The sequence below is a fragment of the Equus asinus genome, chromosome 1 (assembly GCF_041296235.1).
Source record: "Equus asinus isolate D_3611 breed Donkey chromosome 1, EquAss-T2T_v2, whole genome shotgun sequence".
In the NCBI taxonomy this organism is placed as follows: Eukaryota; Metazoa; Chordata; class Mammalia; order Perissodactyla; family Equidae; genus Equus; species Equus asinus.
The window spans coordinates 187,980,985-188,005,902 of record NC_091790.1 but is presented as its reverse complement, the minus strand read 5'-3'; the positions used below and the strand labels follow the sequence as shown (position 1 = coordinate 188,005,902).

The following is a 24,918-nucleotide window of genomic DNA, read 5'->3' as shown; positions in this document are numbered from 1 at the left end:
TAGCCAAGGAAAACTTCTTCAAATGGCCATCTGTCTCAATTTAGCCGAGGAGGCGAGAGTCTTTAAGCCCTGTTTCAGGAGCACTCGTGTCCTGATAGCTCTGCTCCAAACAAAATGAAGATACTCTGAATTATGGCAAAGAAAAAAACAAATGCTAGTGTGTAGCTGAGTCAGGAAGCATTCCCATGGGAAGCAGGCAAGAATCAGAAGACTAGAAAACAGGAATCCTGAAACTATCAAGAGATAACGGGAATTGAAAAGGAAAGCTTGTTTATTGTGTACACAGTAATTTTCCAAGACGTTAGAGGCCAACCACAGTTCCCTTGGTACATCCAGCTTTGACTAGTACGACAAGACAGGTTTTAGAAAATTACTGTTGCATGAGCCAAAAGGAGTGGGAATATAGTTGCCTCACTGCAATCATAGCCATGGCTCTGCAGCCACCATGCTGTCACTCACACCACTGGGGCAAAGGGTGAGGAATTGACTGAACATCTCTGTTGAGTAATAGGTTCATTTCAGAAAAATTGTCTCCTATTTCCCAACTCTTCACACGCCCTTAAATTTCAAGGAATTTCAGGCGCTATAGATTAATCATGTTCTTGAGTAAAGAGTACCTCTTACAGTGGCACAAGAGCTTTTCCCCTAAGACCTCCCACAGTCACATCATATGTGGCTACCAGCAATGGTCATGGTCAACACGCAGGACTGGTCCGTACAGAGCTCTGAGCTGCAGCCAGCTTCCAGAAATACCTTCATCTCCTCAATCTCACATTTTCTTATTTTAAGAACCTTCACAAAATGTTACTTGTCCTCCCTCCTTACATTATTCTTTCATGTTCTTTCGTAAGTCCTGAGACTTTCTGATAAGGAGAAATATAGTCTGATAAATTGCTAAACTATTACAATGAATTAGCTACTGGGTTAATCCTCTCAGGTACATTTTTATTTTAAAAGGCCACTATCAGGAGAAAGAGACTCAAAGAACTCAAAATGATCTTACTGCATTCCAGCTCTAAAGTTTTACGATTCTGTGAATAAATCTTCTACAGTAGAATTTTAGACACTTGTGGAAACTGAATGAAGGAACCCAGTGGCATATTAGCATAAGTTTACAGCTAGGGAAAAGTCCAACAATATATTTTCACATTTTGGCGATGCTGTCAGCAGTTCACAGTGCTTGACATGAATTATTCACTAGTTCAGTATTCGCTCTTATTCATTTGTCTACAATCATAAAATATGGTTTGGGTGTATAGAAAACAGTTACTGAGAAATAAGTAGGAAATCCATCACAATTCTCTTAGTGGAGAGAACCACAATGATGGCTTTAATCAAAACCAATCCTGAAAGATCTATATCACCTTACCAGTGAAAAATGTTCTCCACTGTAAGAGGGAATCTCTCTAAGAAATGAAACACACACACTTTAAATGGCTATGTGATAAAAGTAGTAATTACCGAGTGAATTGCAACACGGGAAAAACAATGTAACTCAGAAAACTAGCCTCAGTTCAACCATTTACCAAATAATCTTGGACAAGTCACTGAACCTCCCTGGGTTTCAGGCTCCTCTTTCGTGAAATCACAGTTAGCACTAGACAATCACTAAAGTTCTGTCTGGATTGAAAAATTCCATGTCACTTTTTAAAAATTCCATGATTCTATAATTATAAAATAAATTCCAATGGTCAGTCAATATTTACAGGTAAAGAATAAACTATACTCTTTCTAAAGACAAACAAATATTCTTATCCTTGTCGAAGTTTATCATCTTGTGATTTAGGATGATTATCAATTAGTCCTCAGTTATCCACATATAAAAGGACAAAATAGCATTATAAGATAAATTAAAAAGTTGATATCTTATAGTTAATTTATTCTGAGGTATTAACATAATCTACTATAATCACATTGTCAGCATTACTAGCTTAACTGATCTGTTTTTATCTTAAATAACTGCTTTTTAATATTGATAATTACATTTTAATTTAACGTTATTTTAAACAGAAGTGCACTTTTTTCCCCTTAAGTAAAAGAGACATATATGCCCACTAAGGAAAGCTTGAACAAACATAAAAAGCATAAAAAAGATAACGCATTCAAAAAAGGACAAATGGAATGGCATCAGATGAGGAAAGCATGCCTTGCAAGGTATAATAGAGAGGACTGAAGAGCTTAGAGCTATGGTTCCCAAAGTGTGGTCCTCAGACCAGCAATATCAGCATCATCTATCTAGGAAGTTGTTAGATATGCAAATTCTTGGGTCCCACGCCAGACCTACTCAACCAGAAGCTCTGAGGATGGGGGCCAGCAATAGGTGTTTTAACAAGCCCTCCAGGGGATTCTGATACCGCTGAAGTTTGAAGCTTGATAAATAATTGTTTTCAAAAAAACTTATAATTTTCAGATTTTAAAAATTTTTAATGGACACAGGTATATCATTGGCCCATACATGGCCCGCTTTTATTTACTTTAAATAATATGATGAACACTCTTGAACCGACCACCACCCTTAGCCCAAGAAGCAGAACATTAGCAGTAACTTACGTCTACCTCTGTGCACCTCTCCTTCACACCCTGCTGTCTTGCTCTCAGAGACAACCACTATGCCGAATTGTCTATCTTCCTTGGTTTTATACCTAAATTAAATCTGTTTTATTAACATTCATCCTTATTGCTGCATGGAGATACATTTCACTCATTTTCACTACTGTATGTTATGCTCTTGTGTGAGTACACCATAATTTATGCTTTCTCTTATCAATGAGAATTTGGGCTATTTCAACTTTTGCTTTTACAAGCAATGTTGCTGTGAGCATTCTCATACAAATCTCCAGATACATGTATGCTAAACTTCCCAAATGTAGGAATGAAAGTGCTAAGGCATAGGAAATTTGGATGTCCAACTTTACAAGACAGTATAAAATAGTTTTCCAAAGCGTTTGAATTAATTTCATAAAAATAAGGACGAAAAAAAGAGATTCTCTTGATCTACATGTTCTCCAACACTTGGTATTTTTAGATTTCTTAAATTTTGTCAATTGAATAGATATACTATCTCATGTGGTCTTGAGTTATATTTCTCTGAAAATAAATGAGAAGGACATCTCTTCACATGTTTATTAGCTTATCTGATTCATTTTCTACAAAATTCTTTTTACGTGTCTTCTCCCATCTTCTGATCCAGGAAGATGGGATATATTTCTCTTTAGTTAGGTCTTTAATACCCATCAATAAAGTTTTATTATGTTCCCTCCACAGGTCTTATTCACCTTTAATAAGATTCATTTTTATTGTTCTTGTAAATGGTGTCTCTTTAAAGTTGTGTTTCAGAATTGCTTGTATATGGTATAGAGAAATGTAATTGATTTGTTTATCAATGTCATATCTAATTATCTTGTTGAACTCCCAAAACTCTACTATTTTTAGTGGGTTTTTTGCAAGTTTTTCTTTATATTCATTGTAGACAATCATACCATTTGCAAAGAATTACTTATATTTTCTCCTTATCAATCTTTATACCTTTAATTTCTTTCTCCTGTTTTATGGTGCCGGCTAAGACTTCAAAACAACGATGGATACAGGTAGCAATGGTGGGCATCCTTGTGTGGTTCCTGATTTTAAAGAATGCTTAGAACTTGCCCCCAATTAAGATAAGGTTTGTTTCAAATGTTTTTATAGACATTCTTTATCAAGTTGAGGAAATTCCCTACTACTAGTTTATTAAGAGTTTTTATGGTGAATGAGTGCTAGATTTTATTAAACTTTCTAAATCTGTTGAGTTTCTATATCTATTGATCATATGGTTTATGTCCCTCAATCTGTTAGTTTATTGACATTGTTGATTTTCTAATGTTAAACCATCCTTACATTCACGAGATAAACCTAACTTAGTAATGGTACATTATCTTTTTCATATGCTGTCAGATTCAGTTTTCTAATATTTTGTTTAGGATTTTTACATCTAAGTCATGAGTGAAATGAGTCTGTCATCTTCCTTTCTCTTATGCTTCCTTGTCTGATTTGGATATCAAAGTAACCTCATTAGAATGAACTGTGGATATGTCTTCTATTTTTAATCTTTGAAAGAACTGTTGATTATTGGAAGATCAGCTATTGAAAGTTTGTGTCTGGTGAGCTTTTCTGCATGAAGATTTTTAATTTAATTTATTTTAATTTTTAGTGAACTCCTTTCATAGTCAAGGACTACTCAGGGTTTCTATTTCCAAATCAGCATTTTTGGTGCATAATATTTTTCTAGGAATTTGTCCATTTCATCTGTTTTCAAATGTAGTGGCATAAAAAACTTGTATAAAAATTCTTTTTTATCTCAAAGGTTTTTAGTCTTTTCAAAAATCTAATCTAATTGTGTAATTAGATACAATATAATAGGCTTGAATGAACAAAAGAGAAGCATATTTAGTACTGTTTACAAACTAGCTTACTATCTTTTCAGAATTGTAAGCTATCTAAGAAGTTTCTTTCATTAATAGTTTATGAAGGGTAGTTTGTTTTGCCTACTTGTCTTTGCAGTTTTAAATACTCAGGTGAGGAACATTCTATGTTACATATTACATTCTAATTAAGTGTCCATGTTCTGATGTAATAATTATAGCTTTTTATACTTTGGAGATAAGATTCAATTGCTACATCTAAAGTCAAGTTAAAAAAAACCCTAATTACTTTCTTCATGATATTTGACATTTACAAAGTCATAATACTTTAGTTTTTTACATGGAAAGATAAATTTATATAGAAGTCAAGACTCTCATGATAGAAACGGTTTAAACTGCATTCTCTGTTTGGAGACCAAAATACTGTGGAGTTGTTTTCTCTGGCAATTCCATGCTGCATATAGGAGAATAACTTTCTGAGAGACAGAGCACAGATGCTCCAACCCCAGACTGTCACGTCCCCATCCTCATTCAGGGTACCCTGAAGATTAGAAGGGGCTCTGGAAGCTCAGTCTCTTCTGGCTGGTAGGAGTTTAGGGGGCAGCTGACTTCTAGACCAGTGCTGCTCAAGCTTTAATGTGCACTCACATCACCTGGGGGTCTTGTTAAAAACGCAGATTCTGAGGTCCAGCCCCGTGGTACAGCAGTTAAGTTCATGAGCTCTGCTTGGGCAGCCCAGGGTTCGCCAGTGTGCATCCTGGGTGCAGACCCACGCACCGCTTATCAAACCATGCTATGGAGGGCATCCCACATATAAAGTAGAGGAAGATGGGCACAGATGTTGGCTCAGGGCCAGTCTTCCTCAGCAAAAAAGAAGAGGATTGGGAGTGGATGTTAGCTCGGGGCTAATCTTTGTTTAAAAAAAAATGCAGATTCTGATTTCATAGTTCTGGGATAGAGTCCAAGAGGCTGCATTTCTAAGAAGTTCCAGGCAATGCTGGTGCTGCTGGTCCTCCTTGAGCAGCATTCTTCTAGATGGCCTGAGATGAGTGGATTTCTGAGCCACACGGCTTCTGGGCTGTCAGACTCTATCTCTTTGCAAATTCAATCTAGATGACACTGAAGCATAAAGTGAGGTTCTGTGGACAGGTGCTGCTAATGTATACTACTTTTAGTTTGTCATCAAACATTTCATTTTCTCATTAGGCTATGTTCAGGAGAACTTCTCATTTCGAGAGCACCATCTAAATGTCTATTCATTGCTTATTTTCACACACAAGTTCTAAAGAGAGTGGTACGGTGTTATAAGCTTTCCATCTATGAATAAAGGTTTTTTTCTACAAAATATGTCTTCAAGAAAATGTACCTTCCCTTCTCCCCACATCTCAGCCCTATTACGAGTGTAGTGTGTACCAGCTGCTGCCACATCCCTGGAATGAGGCACCCAAGGGCAATCACTTCATTCTCCACTCTCTCCTGAAAAATCCTCAGGGAGGTAGAAAGATGCTTACTGAGAAAGAGAAGGTGCTGCTCCCCCATCACCCAGAGAACATCAGCCCCTGGTGTAAAGAAGAGACTCGAGCTCATTAAACTCACAGATCCCCAATTAACCCCCTAAGCTCCAGAAGCTGGAGGTTGCCGCCTACTTTACAGTAGGTGCTGTTTGCATGGGAGCCTGACTCGTGCAATAGATATGTTCCTGAAGTAGGCTGATAACCAAAAGCTGTTGGTTTTGCTTTTTTTTTTAAATCAATAGATATTTTAAACACACTAGAGATGCTCGCTATTTAAAGGGAGCTTGGTACGAATTCTTTTGTGAAATAACTAATCACTAATTTTCCTTTTGGCTTTATCTGGATTTTCAGATATTGAATTTATATAAAATAGGGCACGGGTTTAAGTAAATTTGAAAAGGAGCCAGTTAAAACAGAACTTCTTATCTGGTTCTAGACTTAAAGATAAGCCTATGTTAATCAGAAGAATGACTGTCCTACTTAGCTTTTCGGATATAAGATGCTCTTGGCAAGCTTTGACTTGCAATCCCACTCCTTGGCAAATAAAATCTTTCCTCATTTTGTGAATATCAATTCTTAATCATTTCAATGAGCCACACATCGCTAGCAAATTGCTTATCTGGTGCTATTCCATGTCATCTGATACACATTTATTAATGGGCCTATTAACCAAATTTTCCCCGTTACTCATTCAAAGGATACTGTCCAAAATTAGTTTAGAGAGAGCCTGGTATGCCGACAAATCACACATTTCAGATATTTGGTTGCGGGAAAAATCCACCTTCTGATGAGAAAAAGAGAACATATATCACACTTCATTTTTCATTTTTATCTTAAACATAATAATTAATTGCACAAGAAGAATGTAGTTTTGGATGTGGGGTTAGAATTCACTATTGAAAATACACTCAGGCTGTCATATTTACCCATATGGAATCATCTTCTAAGTAGGATCCTTGTCTGTCCCCTTGAGGGATGCTGAGGAGAAGACCCCCTCCTTGCGGCCATGCAGACATCCTCGAAACCTCAACACTTTCAATTCCTGTAGCTATTCTCTCCGTTTTCAGCATTTATTTCAATTTTTCTTGATCTTCCTTCAGGATTTACCTCAATTTCACCCTTAGTTACCACCATTTCTTTCATTTTCTCTAATGCCTTGTAAACTCTATTCACTTAGTTTATATGCATATCTTGTTTCTCTTTTCTTTGCCTTTTCTATTTCTATCTCAATGTATTCTCCCATGCTACCCCCTAAATGCCAGAAAAATCTTTCTTATTCATCCCTCAGGCCATGCCTCTTCACTTAACACTCTTTCTCAAAACTGACTATTTTAGCAACATCAGTTGTTCCTACTCAAAAATATGAGACTAAAGAAAAGCAACATTAAGTAACTTTGTTTAATTATTCACCTACCGGCAAAAGATAAGCAAAAATGATTTCTTTTTTAAAAAGGAAAGGAAAACCCAACTTTTTTGAAGCCCTGCATTGATAACTTGCTGGGGACACTGCAATCATTTTCTGGAAAACCAGCAAGCAACTATACAATAAGCACAATTCTCATCTTCTTGTGCCCTTTAAAACTGTGATTCCACCCCAAAAAATGTACCACGGTTACTTTATCAATATATTAAATACTTTACTGAAAACTTTAAATACTGAATCCAAAAAAAATTTTTTTGAAAACAACGCCAAGGGCAAGAGCAGACAACTGGCTAAAATGATTGCAATGTGGCAACAGAACTAGTCAGTAAAAGACAAGCTTGAGGACCATGGAAGAAGCAGAAATGTGCAAACAAAATATTGTTTGTAAAAAAAAATGAGGGGCTGGCCCAGTGGCTGATTGGTTAAGTTAGCGCGCTCTGCTTCAGAGGCCCAGGGTTTCACTGGTTCGGATCCTGGGCACGGATATGGCACCGCTCATCAAACCATGCTGAGGGGGCGTCCCACACAGCACAACCAGAAGGACCCACAACTAAAAATATCCAACTATGTACCGGGGGAGCTTTGGGGAGAAAAAGGAAAAATAAAATCTTAAAAAACAAAAAGAAATCAGAACACAAAATTTTACGCGTGTACAAATTGCAACTATGTAAAATGCATACCATGACTGAAATAAGAGGTCAGTTTGGCATGATGTAATGAAGTTTCACATTCATTTTTTTTCTCTATAATAATGATGGACTATAAATAAACATAATTTTCCGGGCTTGCTTATAACTGATACTTTTTCATCAACACCGTTCATTCTTGTGCCATAGCTGTGTCTGCTCGTATCTATCAGCTATACCGCTGTCGGGCCATATGCCAATATTGTGCCCTCTTCACACCTATGATATTAGGTCTGTGGAGAGACCTTAAAAGGCTTATAATATCGCTCTGACTCCCACTGGGAGTTCCATTGGAACCCAAGCCTTGTAGGAAGTACCCAACAATCAAATGAACCTTCTATACCTCCTGAGAACAAAAGCATTCCAGGAAATACAAAAAGTGCAAGAACAAGCCCCTGCTCTTTAGGAAATGTATGTTTTCTCTGGTTGCTGGCACGAGGCCTTACATAATAAATGAAAAGGAAACAGAGCTTTCCAAGAGGATGGGACGCTGTCCATGAGCCTGATTTACTGGGAAGATGTGGCTTTGGGTCTCAGGCATCGGGTTCAATCCCAGCCCTGCTGGCTCCCGGGAAAGATTAAGTAAGTTACTTAACCTTTCTAGACTTCAGTGTTCTCATCTGTGAAATGGGACTGTTCCAGCTGCCTCAGAGCTTTGTTGAGAGGATTAAATAAAATAATGCACTGAAAACACTGGAACACCTCCATCATTGCCTCCCAGGTTCACAGAGGGCTCACAGAGAGCTGAAGCACCTCCTCAGGGGCAGTCTGGAACTTTCTAAGCACTTCTCAAAAGTTACCAATACATTTACTCTTAATTCTTTGGGAGCTCGGAACCTTAGATGGGGTGTCCGATTTGTTTTTGTTCATCTGTGGAATCTTCTTGTGCGGGTGGGGTGAGGTAGGGTGTGAATGGAAGAACTCCAAGGAAGTTTTTCCCAGGGCAAGGGTCACGCTGGTGTCATGACTGACTCCCTGGGGTGGGGGAGAAGGCAAAATGGGACAGCAAAGAAGGCAGAGTTGAAACAGCCCTGCAAATACAATTCCTGCCAACCTGGAGACCATGTGGCCCCAGACTGAGTACAAATGGGCACTTGATGTGGCTTATTTGGACAAAGAGATGTCATCTTGGCAATAGCTATAATTTTATAGTGAAAAAACACACTATTGATAAAGATGGAGTGACGTGAAAGAACAGAAGAAAAATTAAGAAGGTGTCTCACTGGCAGTCTGGGGGAATCAGATTCTTAATTTCAAACAGATTTTGCATATTTGTGCAAGCCCCAGCAGAACACTTTGGATCTAAGTTAATTTGGTTTGTAAATAACATAAAACTAATGCATGATAAAGGGCAATGGTTGATGTCCATTCCTAAAAGTAACTTTTTGATGAAATATTTGAGTCCAATAGAAGAACATTCATCTTAAGTTTGTGGCAATGATTCCCAACTTTGTCGGCACTTTAGAGCCACCTGGGGGTCTTTTAAAAATTCCCATGCCCAGGTCTTACCTTGGACCACTTGAATCAGAATCTCTGGCAGTGGGATACAGGCATCAGGAGGTTTTAAAACTCCCTGGGTAATTCCAATGTGCAGAAAAGCTTGGGAACCACTAATCTATGACCTCTCTGCTTAAGTGTGGTCCATGGACCAGCAGTAGGGGCATCACCTGGAAAGGTGCTAGACATTACAGTCTCAGGCCCTACTTCAGACCTACTGGGTCAAGAAGCTCATTTTCACAAGAACCCCAGTGTATCCGTGTGCGCATGAAAGCGTGAGACACGGCACTCTACAGTATAGCAAGCTGCTCCATCAACCCCTGTTCACAGACCGTTTATTTCTGCCTCTGAAATGCAAAAGCAAATTCAGAGAAGCAAGAATGAGGATCTGAAATCACTGGTTTCTAAAAAAACTAAAGGCTGGATAAGTAAGGAGGGCAAAATTTGAGCGCCCCAGACATTTTTATACATTTTCAGGTATAAAATTGTTCTGCTATGATAAACATATACAAATAATAGCTAGTATTTAGATGAGGGAGAGCGAACAGAAGGAAGTTAGTTCTTCAGTTTGAACTCTAGGTTTTCAAAGATCCCTAAAAAGATTATCTGTTGATAAACCATCTCCCTTTTCCAAAATAAATGATACACGAATCCTTCTCCTTTTTTATTTCATCTCAGATACTAATATTATTTACCCCTACATCTTATTCTTTCTGAATTCTCTATTTTAGTGCTGTTTTGCTTATTAATATACTTTGCAAACTAGTTAAGATAGGTAGTTGGTATATTGATAAAGTCTACCTTGAGATTTTTGGGTGGCTTGAAATTGAAGAATGTAGTCAGTTTATTTTGAGAAGCATTAAGTTCTAGAAGATAAGGCATACAACTCACACAAGACAAATCTGGGGGAAAAATAAATACAGAATAAGGTAAGTCAATAAAATAAAAGTCATACAAAGTCATTAAAAATAGCATATGCTATATCAGAAAATTTTTAAAATTGTCAGAGACAAGCACATCTTAGTCATTCCAGATGAGTGAAATGAATAAAAACAGGAGTGTGTGGAATGCACATATACACACACTGTGCACACACACTGTGTGGAAAACTCTCCATGAGCCTACAATTTAACCTTCCTCCCCAGGGCCTCCCCACCTCTTCCATCCCCCTCTCCAAGACAGCCAGGTAAAATATGACCGAGGCCGCCTCTGTGTCTCGGCTCACTCTCCCACAAGCTGCGATCAGTCAAATGCTTCAAAGGTTGCCAGTCATGGAGGAAAGGATGAGGAACTAAAGCCTTAGACAATCCTCTTGACAATTAGTCCCTAAATAACTAAATTAGGTCTTTTCAGAAAGACGGAAAATGCCACAATTAGAGAACTTGCTTCGTTATAAATTAAATTTTGTTTTAGTTGGACTTAATCCTAAATCTCATTAATTATTTGAAGTGATTTAAATGATTGCTATTATTTTACTTCGACTGTGCATTGGTTCAGACACATATCTGAGTTTTGCATTTTATCCCAAGCAAATATTCTGAAATTCGAATACTAAGAAAAAGACTATAGTGCTAATATTCACTCCTAAGGAAATTGCATGTAAAGGATAAACATGGTGAAGTATTGTGTTGCCTTTCTTTGCCACTTTCCAGCAGACGCACTTGGAAGCAGCAGGAGGCATCAGGGAAGCCTCAGGAAGAATCACAGGATGCGGGTTTACTGTCTGTCTCTGCCAGTGACTTATTTCTCCACCTGACAATGGTAATAATAATGTCTCCTTGTCTTCTCATTCTAGGTCATAGACCCAGCAACTACACCTCCTCCAAGGATGTCCCTGGTGGGAGACTGGAACCTCCACACCAAGCAATGTGCGTCTACCTTTCACCAGGTGGCAAAGACACATCCAGCCTAGGAGAAGGAAGCAAGGCCAAGCGGCTGGGGTTGTGCCCTGGAGTGGGTGGAACAGACAATGTGAGGGTCACCTCCCCACCCACCTCCTGCAACATCTTTCCCTCTCAAGGGTCCTTGAGGCCAGAAGATCCCCACCAATTTCTACTTCACTTCTCTGGTCTAAACCACACCCTTCTTTAGCCTGTCTTTTTTATGAAATCAATCTAGGAGGGACAATACATTGAAACATTAACACTTGGGTGGGAATTAGTGAGTGAGCCCAGGGAGGCTGCCTGGGAGGGGAACCCTAAGGAGAAACTGTCATTGCTTTACAAGTTTTGCCTATTTGTCCATTCTGAGCTCAGCTCTGTGTCTTCCAGGAGTGGTCTCAACCATTAATTTCCACTGGCCACCATACTCCCATCTTTCTGTGGGCAGGTAAGTGCTGTACCATGGAGTTCTGTCTTGAAGCAAAAGGAGCAGCTACCATTTAGATAAACAGATGGCAGGTACAGTTCATACTTTGTAGATGGCCAATGCTTTCATTGTAAATGGCCAAATCACTGACAGAAAAAAATCCACGGTCTGGGTTGCTGGCCGTCTAACTCCGGTGGGCCCGTTCATTCCCTATCAGTGTAGTGACCTCTGTGTCCACCAGATGGCAGGAGCTCCTCACGTCTACACCTGTGGTTCTCAAAGTGTGGTCTTGGACCAGCAGCATCCGCTTGACCCAGCAACTAATTAGAAATGTACATTTCAAGTCCCACCCCAGATCTACTGAATCAGAAACTGTGAGAGTGGGGCACAGCCATCCATGTTCCAACAGCCCACCGCCCCAGGTGATTCTGATGCAAGTTGAAACTTGGTCTACCTCAGATCATCCATAAAGCTGTCCTCACAAAAAGAGAAATATACTGTACTTAACACAGTGTGTTCTCAAGCACTTGATGAGTTAATCAAATGGGCCATAAAAGATTAAAGAAGACTGATCTGAAGAGGAAAGCCTCGTTGGCAACTGTGGACTCCTTGCTCAAGCGGCGAGGGTATGAAGGCACATTTTCCTCTTCGCTAGCACTAAGCGTTGTTGAAGACTCCCACCACTCTGCAATTCCTTATCCAGTAAATGAAACCAACCCAGGAGATGTGGGGCGCAGGGAGCGGTCCCACCAGCAGCACTAAAAAAGTCTTTCCAATGCTATGATATGTGGCGCTTGCTTTAAAATAACTCCGGGGAAGGGCGGCAGGGAGGTATAGATGAAGAGGATGGGCCAAGGGCAGATAATTATCGAACCTGAGTATTCACTACAACCGTCTCTCTACTTGTGTACATGTTTGTAATCTTCCATAAGGCAGTTTTATAAAACTGGAATAAAAAAAATTTCAAAAACAGTAGCATTTTAAGAATTAAAATATGCTAAAATATTTTTTAGTCATTGAAATGAAAGTGGATTTTAATTATTGCAGTCATGTGAGTGGAAAAAATTAAAAATGAGCCAGAGAAGACCATATCAGCAATATTTAATTGTCATAAAAAAGACAGGCTAAAGAAGTGAGTAGAAAGATTATCAGTCAAGAAAGCAGATCAGAAATAAGGATTTGCTTCCTCCCCTAGAAGTCTAAAGAAAAGAAATTGTACACTTTAACTTCAAATAAGTTCAGAAAATTAGAACCGAGGATTAAGTTTTGAAGAAAATGTGACTAATGTCACTAAATGTGAACAAGGTGTCACAACATATATGTTATACAGAACTAAAAATGGCAGAGTTAGAGTTAAAAGGATCAGCTAAATATCCAGAGACAGTAAGAAGACGGGGAAAATTAACTTGTGAATTCCTGGTGCTCACACAAGAACGGAAGTAGCCAGCCAGGATTAAAATGCAGGTGCAAACGCAAAATAAAGAAAAGAATTCATTAAAGGAAAAACGAAAAAAGACCAAGTCATCTACACTGAATAAACTAATAGAAGGAAAGAAAAGGGAATCATCAAATATTCAGGAAGTATTAAAGAAGGAACAATTCATCTCTTAAAAGGAAAAAGCAAAGCAAACCTTCCATCTGGTACTCTCCAGTATCACCAAGTGCCTCTCAACCATAAGATAAGATCACATGTTTGCTGACCTGTGCTGTTTTCTTTACTCATTAGTCATTGGTGCCTTTATTACATGGAAATCAGAGGCACAATATATAAATTGATCCACAATAGTACTTATATCAAGTTTTTTAGCATTAAACTATATTACATACTGCAAAGCTTAAATTTGGAAATAATTCAGTGATCCATCAATTTACTAGAATGACAATTACGTACCTTCAATTTTATTTACTGAAAGATCCAACTTCTGTAGGTGAACATATCCACAGAGAATGCTAACGTCAATTAAATCATATCCCTAAGAAAATGAAAGGTAAAAGCCTTTAATGTTGTTTTAACAGGTTAGTACTAGCCTTCTCATGACATCTAGAAATAATAGTTGACAAAAGAAATCCAAGGGGGCTGGCCTGGTGGCATAGTGGTTAAGTTCACATATCCTGCTTTGGCGGCCTGGGGTTCACCGGTTCTGATCCTGGATGCAGATCTACACACCGTTTGGCAAGCCATGCTGTGGCAGGTGCCCCACATATAAAGTAGAGGAAGATGGGCATGGATGTTAGCTCAGGGCCAGTCTTCCTCAGCAAAAAAAAAAGAGGAGGATTAGTGGTAGATGTTAGCTCAGGGCTAATCTTCCTCAAAAAAAAAGGAATCCAGAATTTCTTTCAAAAGTAAGGTAGAAGTGAGAGAGCAAAATCTGAAGCCTACTACTAATAGGATCTCAAAACAGACTACATACACCATCAAAAAACGCATTCCTCTGAAGAAAATAATACCTTAGAAAATTAGTGTTGTTAGCAAGAAGAAAATACAACCTGAAAAGGCAAATTAAAGCGGTGTCATGAAGACCTTTACAGCAGAGTTCTATGTTAAAAAAGCCCCACACATAATAGCGATAAAGCCAAAGCCTTTATCTAGCAGAAGAAAAGAAAAAGCAAATGCCTAGAATTTAAATGAAATGTTAAAGAGAGCTCACACCTAATCGGGAGATCATTAATAACGATACCACCTACACTTTCACAGGGTTCATTTTCAATGAATTTCAAAGCTCTCCTACAATAATCTCATCAGATCAAACAAACCTGAGATCCGTAGGGCAGATTATTCCCAATTTAGAGATGAAGAATATGAGGCACAAAATGTATGTAAACAGCCTAAAATCACCTAGCAAGTCACGGATAGAGAAGTGAGTCCGAGTCTCCTGAATCCTTGTCCAAGACTCTTTCCATGAAATCTTGTGTGGGGATCAGAATTTGCCACTACAAAATGTGTCTCTTTGGCTTGATTAATTTTAAGGACAAAAGATGCTGAAAGAAACTTTGATCTTTCCCCTAACTGCCTACAAGAATTTAAGACAGAAGGCCTGCCCCAGGACAGGCCATCACCATAGACAGCTCTGGGTACAGCAGACTGGGAGGATGCTTGCTAAGTCCATTTTTAACACAATTCTCTCTCAGGTCACACTGTCTATAGATGGCCCAGCAAACATTTATTTGCCAAACACTTGCATTTCCATCTCCATGTGAATTGTCTTCCTCCCCTTTGAAGTCCCAAACCACTACCCACAATATCCTCCTTTGTGTTTAGCTGAAAATGGTATTTAAGGTGGTGGCGTTTGCCATTTTGGCAAGTTATTCATTCTCCTGAGTTTCTCCCATGTGTACATATTCTTAAACTTTGTTGGATTTTCTCCTGTTATTCTGTCTCATGTCAATTTAATTCTTAGATCAGCCAGAAGGACCTAGAGGGTAGAGGATAGTTTTTCCTCCTCTACACTGGCTTCTAGTGAACTTCAAGAGGAGCTGGAGGGGAATTTGGTCCCTCGGAACAGACTCACATCACTGGTTTATGTTGTGATGTCAGAATCAGAAAAAGCCAACCAAGGAAGTGTCATTATAAGCAAGTTCTCAGGGACTGGCCAGGTGGCACAGCAGTTGAGTGCGCACATTCCACTTTGGCAGCCCGGGGTTCATCAGTTTGGATCTCAGGTGCAGACATGGCACCACTTGGCAAGCCATGCGGTGGTAGGCGTCCCACGCATAAAGTAGAGGAAGATGGGCATGGATGTTAGCTCAGGGCTAGTCTTCCTAAAAAAAAAACTAAAAAAGCAAGTTCTCAAATACAATAACGATAAGAATGTTTAATGATGGCCACTAGAACAGTAACAAATAAATACTTACTGAAAACCTACTGTATACAAGGCATTGTACTTAGCATGGTGAGAAATACAATGATGAAAGAGAGCCATATTGTGCCCTTAAGACATGTAACTTTGAAAGGAGAGAAGCTAGGTACATAAGTAATAAGAGAAAGTAAAAAATAACACATAATATAAATAAGATATAAGGGGAAAAGAAATCACTAAACCAGGCACCCCTGAGAAAGTGTATTCAGTAAGACAGGTTATTAAGGCAAAGTAATTCAACATGTAATATCTCAAATGTAAGGAGGTCAGTGGCAAAGTAAGTTAAACTTCAGTCCATCTAGCTGAAATAAGATTTAAAGGATTGTTGTTTTCTATAGATCAATTTAAGGCATAGCACTACGTACATAAGCAGAATATTGATTGAAAGGGAGTTGTGTGGGATGTGTTGGCTGCTGGAATTACCTACCATTCCAATGCCTAACAGTGCAATGCACACAGGGTGCTCCCTGTCTGCTACTGCCTGACGGGCTGAGTCATCCAAAAAATGTTATAAAGTGAAAACAGTAAAAGATTAGAGCCTTAATATGCTGTCCTCAAAGGACACACCGTGGAACCAGCATGGGTGAAAAGAGCTTAACATTTCTTGGATAGTTTACTAGTTCAAATCCAAGACAGAAGAGCCTTGCTATGAATTATCTATACTTTAGCTAAATTATGGTGCTACGAAAAAATTTCAGTACACTTTTTTCACCTATGTATCTGCATTTACTCTGTGGCTCTCCAAGGAATACTTAATGCTTTACAATATAAGGAAGCAAGAGGAGTTTGCTTCCTAGCAAAAATAATAAATATTTTTATTTATATTTCTTTAGTATTTTATTTTATTATTTTATTAAATATTTATTATTAAATATATTTATTATATATTTAAATATATAAATAAAATAAAAAATAAAATTAATTTTTTCCTAGGACTATGGAGAAACAAAAGAAGGAAAGAAGCTAAAATACTCTGAGTACTCTGTTCTTATAGCTTCTCTTATGATAAAACTGGAGCTAAGATTCTGTGCTAGTATCGAAATCTTGAAAATTGATGAATAAGAATATTTTTTTTTTCGTTAATAATAGGTATCTTTTGGAAAGGTAGCTCTAGCTCAAAGCTATTTATTTCTTGACATGCTTAGAGGGGAAAAGTCAATACCAAAATACTTTGTTCCCTTGGATTCAGATATAAATTTTAGTCCTGGCACTGATCAGAGAGAAAATTCTTAAAGAGTTTTTGATTGGTTTTACAGAATCAAATTCAACCTTCCGGAAAGGAGGCATTGATTACTATAATATAGACTACTTAAGATGAAAGAAATAGACTGTGAAGGGAATGGAAGCAGAGGAATTTGGAGGGCTGATTGCTGGATTGGCCAGGCTCTTTGATGTCTGACATTTACATAAGTAACTCTTATTGCCAGTCTCCAGCAAATGAAAGACTCTGAAATTTGGAACCACCACAAAAGCTATGAGTACTAGAGAAAATGGATATGGTCCAACCAGCGTCAAGATGTAGCCAGCCAATGGCAATGTTGTCATACTCACTGATAAAGTTAGATTGAGGTAGACCTGCTCAGTCCCAGAGCCTGAGCGCCCCAATTGGTGAAGTGCCCCAGCCACGACATCCTCTCTCAGGACCCCATCAATTTCCTCCTGCAAAGAAACCAGAGAGCTAGGTGAACAAAGAAAGGGCTTCCATTGGCAAAGAAACTATCTAATTCATTGTATCCACCACTTATTTAGTATACTACGTATCCAGGAGCGGAGCCTTCCAAAATTTACCAGCCCCAAAGAAAATTCTGTGTTAAGGACACAAATATTATGAATAATTAAATAAATACCTATCAAATCAATGTTTTTATTACAACTGAATTTTTAGGTGGTCACTTGCATTAGGTATTCCAAGTGGAATGAACACAATAGCAGTAGAAGCATCAGCATTAGTAATTATAGCTACATTGACTGAGTGCTTCTCTGTTCCAGGCACTGTGCTAAGAACTCTCAATGGATAAATTCATTTATTCCTCTTGAGAACCCTGAGGTAGGTACTCTTAGCTCCATTTTACAAATGAGGAAACTAAGGCTTTGAGATGTTAACTTGCCTGAAACCACATAATTAGTATGTGACAGAGCCAGAATACAAACCCAAATCTGTCTGACGCCAGGGCAGTTTTAACCACTACACTTAACTGCTCGCCCACACCTCAAACAATCATTACCTCAAATTAAGGCAATTACTTCTCTAAATTTGGTATTCTGGAGAAAACAGGTCCCCAGTTCACTTCCTATTGGCTAATTTTGCTGGATTTATACAATTTGTAAGATTTATTAAAAGGGCAATGACAATTTCCATAAGGAGGTTGGCTCTTGGTCTGTAGACATCTGTGGACCAGTGGTGATCTGACATGCTCCCCAATACTGACAAACAGAAGAGACAACAGGTGAGTCGGTCCTAATGTTTGTGTGTCTTCAACTCCATAATGACCAACACATTAACAATGACATCAGAAGGAGGACACAAAATACAGAAATCACACCAGTCACACCAGTATAACTAACCATGACTAGTATTTGGACTATGATAGCAAAATACCCTTTTCCAGGTAATCTATATTAATTCAGGAACCAACAATGCTGCTCAGATTGCTGGGACTGATGACATAAGTATGTAGGCTTGTGCTAGTGTAAAGAGTTTCTTTCTCCCCAGATTTCCACTACCCTAGGGAAGCAAATTATTGCCCACATTGAGATAGCATCCAGGCTTTGGGGATGGGCAGGCTCGGGTGGAACTCCAGATCTGCCATTTTGGATGCATGACTTTGAGGATGTAAAGTTTTCTCCGAGCCTCATATTCCTCATCTATAAATAGGAAATGTTATTACTTTCCTTTAATGTTTTGGGGAGAATGAATAAAAAAGTGTATGTAAAGCTCTTAGCACAGTGCCTGGAACACAGCAAGTGTTGCCAATAAATGATAGTTGTCACTACCAATTGACGAAGTCGGAAATTCCATATCGTAATGTTTCATTCATCCATACCAATCAACTTGTCCACAAAGTGAGGGAAAGATATCTACTTTTCTAAATAAAGTTCCAATTTCTTATATAAGGCCTGGGAAAGAAAAGAAGTGGGGGAGTGTTATCTTCCCTGCAAAACTTTCCACCTGAACCTCTGTAGTTTACCTGACCCACTCCCTCCATTTCCTGGAAATGGGAAGATATTGCATCCCTCACTTATAGTAGGTGGATGTCCATTTCTCAACATAGCCATTGATATGGAGACAGGCCACACTGTCAGCATTTTCCCAGAACCCCAAGACAAGACCCCCCCCATGGCAACCCTATCACACCTCCTTTGAGGTTCCTGCCATTCTCAGTATCATGCCTTTCCCTTCTGGTCTTTGGTCATTTTCAGACCTTTACAAGCCCTATCCCTATCTTGGGTGGCTTCAGAATCCCTAAGGATGGCCATTCAACACCCCTACTACTCCAAGCGCATGCACATACGCACATTACTTTCCCAAGTCCAGAAACCTTTAAAATGGTCTCCACCCAACTTCAGCCACTCACTCCCATGGCGATGCCCTGGACCTACTCATCATGCCAAACTGCTCCACCCTAGAAACCTCAGAAGCCAGTATTCCACTTTCTGATTCTACAACTGCCTATCCTTCAACCTTTCCAACACCTACTGAACTTGTTCTTTAATGACAACAAAATCTCCAGTCTGTTCATCCTTCTCTTTCTCAGAGTCTATCTGTCCCCTCCTAACTATATTTCCTTCCCTAATGCATATCCCATGGACAATTTCAGCATCTCTCTGCCCTCAAGTCTCTGATTTCTTGTCCTCTGACTGCAACTACTGCATACATACCAAAACCTGAATCAAGATCACAATCAACCACTGCGCTAAGGCAGGGATTGTGTCATATTCATCTTTCATTTGGGATAAAAATCTGTATAGCATGCCAAGCACATGCCAGCCACTATGCTCCACTCAGTGGAGAGAATTATGAATAAGATATGGTGCCTATCCTTAAGGGATTTACAGTTCAATCTGGGAGACAGACAAGTACATAAGCAATTTCAGGAGTTTGATAAATATTACAATACAGGTAAGCAGAGTGCTTTGTCTAGAAGCAGTGCATCCATTTTATGTTAGTTCTAGTGGGAGCAGGAGGTTAGCAAAGGCTTCCTGGGGAAAGAGTGATTAAGTTGAGACCCAAGTTATGAGTTATTCTGGCAAAGGGGAAGAAAGGGCAGGAAAAAAGAGCCAAGAAGGGTCTTGCAAGCAACAGGGGCAACATGTACAGAATCCCAAAGGCCAAGACAAGTGTGGCCCATTGGGGAAACAACAAAGAGTTCAAAATAGCTGGAGCACAAAGTGGGAAGGGGGAATACAGCACCTAGTACATGGTGGGCACTCAAATATGGGTTAAATGACCTAATAAACCTACTCCTCTCCCTGAGCTGCTGAGTGGGCTGGGAAGGGCCCCACACCCATGCATGCTGGTGCCATTCTAAAGGCAACTTTTAGCTGGACCTTGATGCTATTAGACAGTCTCCCATTCTTCATCAACTGCCTTTCAACTCCCCACCTTGGCTAATCAAGTCTTCATCACTCTCCTCAAGATGCATGGTGCCTCCACTCCTTGGTCCTCACTCTTAGCTGATGCCCTTCTCTTCTGCTTCCAAGGCAAAGTAGAAACAATCAGACATTAACCCCTCGATGTTCTGCACCTGTCCTAATGCTTCTCTCTCAGGTCTCAGAGGAAGCCTCTCCTTCACACTCAGGGCCCCAGTCCCTCTGTTTCCTCAGGGACCTTGCTCAGGGACCATCAATTTTGCCCTCTTTCACCTGTGATTTCAACCTGTCATTCTTCACTGTCTTTCTCCAACCTGTCACTTCTCCAACTATACAAGTATGTGAGTCTCTGCTGTCCTAAAAAGGCTCTCTCAGTCCTGCACGTTCCTGCAGCTGTAGCTATAGTTGCCTTCAAAACCAAGCTCCTCCAGAGTTACTGTTTCATCCTTTAGATCCCCTCTTCACCTTTATTCACTCTTCAAGTCACTTCAGTTAGGCTTCTGCCTTTGTTGCATCACAAAAACCACATGGGCAAGGTCTCCCAGGAACCTCAAATAGGCAAAGCGAGGGAGCACTTTTTAGGCTTCTTCCCACTTAATGTGCTGGCAGCACAACCCATTCCCATGTTCTCGAGACTCTTTCTTGCCTTGGTTTCCCTATCAGACAGCTCTTGTTTCTTCTTTTTCTCTTACCAGTCCTTTCCAGTTTCCCCTCCCTGATTGCTCTTCATTGGCTGGCCACTTAAACACCTGTACCCCTAGACTTCTTTCCTTGGCCCTCTTCTTCACTTCTCCTCTCTTCTCTTCCTGGATGATCTCACAGACTCCAATGCTGATGATTCCCAGGCCTTCTACCCTGATTTGCAGAGTCCTCTGATTCATATATCCTGTTTCCTATTGAAATTAATGGCCTTAACATCCTCGCAGACCATGGCATAGACCTGGCAGTCATCCTAGACTTCTAATAGTCAGTTAGTAACCATCTCTTCTTAGATATTTGAAATATGTCTTCATCTTTAGCTTCCCCACTCCCACTTCCATTGCCTTAATCCAGACTCTTGTCTCTCCCCCATATATATTGCTAGAGCCTTGTCACTCATCTCCTTGCCTCCAGACTTACTATCCTCTAATCTAATCCCACTCGGCCAGCAGAGCAGTTCCCCACTGCTTAGAGACTCAAGTCCACAGACCATACAACAGCACAGAGCCCTTCACAATCTGGTCCCCACAGCTGCCTTTTCTGTTCTCCCCTATAACTCATCAGGAGGAAAGGCTGCCATCTGCCTGCCCACACACCACCTGTCCACTCAGACAGGGTCTACTTCTCTTGAAATCTTCCATGATCCCTGCAATCCGGCTGTCAACTGTACACATCTCTGTATATAATACTTCACATGCTAAACAGCTATGATTTACTTACATTCTTATCTCACCTTGAGAGCAGAGGCCACGTATGTCCATGATCATGTTCTCTTCTTCTTCTATTACGACTGTCACTACTAAGGATTAATTCTATAATATTTTGAGAGCCTACTCTGTACCAGACACTATATTAGGAACTTTAACATAGAGTTTCTCATTAAATTTAATCTTCATAACTATCCAATGAGTAGGCATTATTACCCACATTAAGTTACTGGCAAAAAGTGGTTTTCATGGATCAGACACATATCATGGGCCCAGACACTTCTTCTGCCCTATTTAGTCAGAGTGCTTCCCACATAGCAATCATTCAATGAATGTTTGTTCAATGAAGGCTAAATTGATTAAATCATTTAATGAACTGTAGTTAGCAGATAAAAATAGGCCAATTATTTGTATTGTAACAGTGTAAATAATATATGATGCTAAGTATTTTACATATAGGATCTCATTTAATTCTTACAACTCTCCCATGAGACAGGTATCATTATAATTCCCATATTACAGATGAAACAGAGAGAGGCGAAGTAACTTGCTCAAAACCTCATAACTAACAAAAGACTTTACACGCATCTTTCATTCCAGAGGCAGTATTCTAAACAACTGGTCTGCACTACCTCCCTGAAGCTCACAAGGGCTTTTGAAGTCTGAGGCTAATTGCGTGATAGGCCCTCAGTACTCATTGGGACCATCACAGCCTTGTAAATCTTAACCGGGAGAGGATATGGAAAATAAATTACTGAACATCAAAGTCCAAATGTTTCCTTTTAAAACTTTTCAGTCTATTCAGCCTATTAAAACTAATTGAGACATTATAAAAAGCTAAAATAGAATGTGAGAACGCAAAATAAATATTAATATTTAGAACGTAAATAGAAGAAATAATAAACTTTTTCCACACACAGCCTACGAGCCAAAAAGAATAACTAGTTCAAGTCAACCCCCTCAATGGTTTGTTGATGGCATACTGAAGACAGATTAACAACGGTACTAATGAATCCCCAGCCGAAGAGCATGCGTTAATTAGAATAATAAAGTAAACGGTGATTCATTTGTGAATTCCTCTGGGGTGGAAGCTGGTGGAAACCATACAAACATCTCAAAGTTCTAAAAACACTGCTAATTTTGCAATAGTCACTATTAAGAATAGCGAAGTAAATAACAGAAGACGAACAACAGAAATAATATTTTTCTCTGGTCCACTTTAAGCAAAACGAATGTAATCAGCACATGTGGAAAGAGATAGAAGAAGAGGAAAGACAAAACGGGGAACAAGGGTGGAAAAAATGGGCCAAATGTTGAAAGTGAGCAAAAGAACATTATGAAAGACGGGAACCCAAGTGGGGGAAGAGTGTACATGGTTCATGGCTGAATCAGAGTAACAGAGAACATTGCAAGTCACAGAGGGGAGAATAAGAAGAAATAGGACAAATGAGGAAAGTACTTTGTGAAAGAGAGCAGGCATCACAAAGAGAAACATGTTTTACCTCGAGGAGGAGAGGCGGCTAGAAAAGGTGCAAAGATGCAAAGAGGGGAAATCAGAAGAATATCACAGAGTGGGGATATTGGAAACATTTGATTTCTCTGTATTATATCTACTTCTGAAAAGAATTTGAAGCAATTTATACTATGAAGGAAAAGGAAAGGGGAGAGAAAAACCTAATCTAAGAAAAATATTGATTCTGCGTTTCCTGGCAGCCAAGACAAAGGGAAAACCTAATAGTTTATTGAAAGGCAGAAAATCAGTTTATGTTTTTGAAAGAAAGTAAATAATATATCAGAAGCCAAGAGAAGGAAGTGATGTGATGAGAAGTGGAAAGGGACAAGACCACAGGCAACAGGGTAAGGAAGGAACAGGATGACGATAAGTGTAAAAAAGAAGTGGGATTGGGTGGTGGTTAGAACATGTATTGTAGAAAAGACGGAATTTGTATTAATGTGAAAGGCAAAGCCGTCACCCTAGGCAATACACATGGAAACGCTGAGAACATTTCCCACATCCTAAAATACTCCCACAGTGAACTGGCTGTTTGAACATTCTATGGCTCCTTTCTGGGGTGTGTGTGTTGCTTGTATAATGCGTCATATGCCCCTGGCAGAAGTAATATATTAAACTTTTAAGTCATTTAGTCTTTGGGGAAGAACTTACATTATTTCAAGTGAGTAATTTTTTTTTTCCTGGGGAAGAAGGATGAAGGGACCAGAAGTGGGAGAGAGCGTTGGAGTACTTCACAGTCCAGAGGAAAGGTGGAGAGGATGCCAAAGACGAACTCTGCCTAGTCACAACATATGCACTACTGTGAAGGAATCATTTTGAAAAAGTTAAAGCCGTAAGTAACTTCCACACAAATAGATACTTTTTCATAACGGCGCTGTGTAAGCTGACGCTTAAGAAACCAAATGTGCTCCTGAAAAATAATGGAGATACTTGGAGGTATTTCAGGCAGGGGTTGAGGAAACGGGGTAACAGAAATGGGAAGAAGAGACGGGGAGCCTCGGAAAGGTCAGGAAAAGGCGCTCCTGGAGGCGAGAGGCCAAGAAATGGGCTCAGCCTTGGCCTGGTGAGGGGGGCGCCTGGGGGCCGCGGCTGAAGGAGCAAGGCCCGACGGCCGGAGAAGGGAGGGAGGGGATAGGCGATGCGGGGGCAGGCACACCTCCAAATTCGGCATTTCGGATTCTGAGGACTCCTCGGATTCCGCTTCGGTCTCTCCCTCGCCCTCGATCTCGTAGTCTCCGTCTGCGTCCCACTCCTGATAGCGGCGACCGAAATGCTGGAGCAGGTAGGAGGAGGCTCTGAGCAAATTATCTTTCGGTCTCTGCCCCATGGGAAAAAAAGACGGGCCAGACTGACGATCTCTCTCTGAACGCAACAGTACCGACTGGGCTCCAGCTCGTGAACTGCCTAAGCCTCCCTGGAGAGAGGAAGGCATCGGCCGCTGGGGATCTCTCCCGGAGGTCGCCATCTTGTTTACCCGGGTTGCCTAGGAGACATCCGGGGAGGAGGCGCCGCCAGGGATTCTGGGAGCTGTAGTCTCCGCCCCTCCGCGCGTCCCCGCTGTCTGTGTGGTGCTGGCGTGCGCCTTTCTCTTTCCTTTTGTGTACCTGTTCTATTATTTTTCTCTTTTTAGTCCAGTCAGTCACTGGCTTTGTTTCTTTTTGCTTGTCTTTCTCGTTTTCACCTCTTTTCTCCGCACGCCTTTTGTCTTCAACTGTTTTCTCCCGACTT

The 24,918-nt window shown here is 39.9% G+C and overlaps 1 protein-coding gene across 5 annotated transcripts in view; it reads right to left on the bottom strand.

Moving 5' to 3' along the window:
- Positions 1 to 24,660, bottom strand: part of LRGUK (leucine rich repeats and guanylate kinase domain containing) — a 108,859-nt gene extending 84,199 nt beyond the window's left edge. For 4 of the 5 annotated variants that reach the window (XR_011504623.1, XM_014839393.3, XM_044745726.2 and 1 more), the window contains exons 1-5: positions 24,347 to 24,660; positions 17,233 to 17,340; positions 13,716 to 13,797; positions 10,319 to 10,419; positions 6,614 to 6,695 (exon numbers count right to left, since the gene is read on the bottom strand). Coding sequence is in view for 4 of the 5 variants with exons in the window: in XM_014839393.3 (XP_014694879.3) it covers positions 6,614 to 6,695; positions 10,319 to 10,419; positions 13,716 to 13,797; positions 17,233 to 17,340; positions 24,347 to 24,655 (682 nt within the window). In the remaining variant the exon portion in view is untranslated. The remainder of the gene's footprint in view (positions 1 to 6,613; positions 6,696 to 10,318; positions 10,420 to 13,715; positions 13,798 to 17,232; positions 17,341 to 24,346) is intronic. The other variant, XM_070513748.1, reaches the window with a different exon arrangement.
- Positions 24,661 to 24,918: the final 258 nt, after the last annotated feature.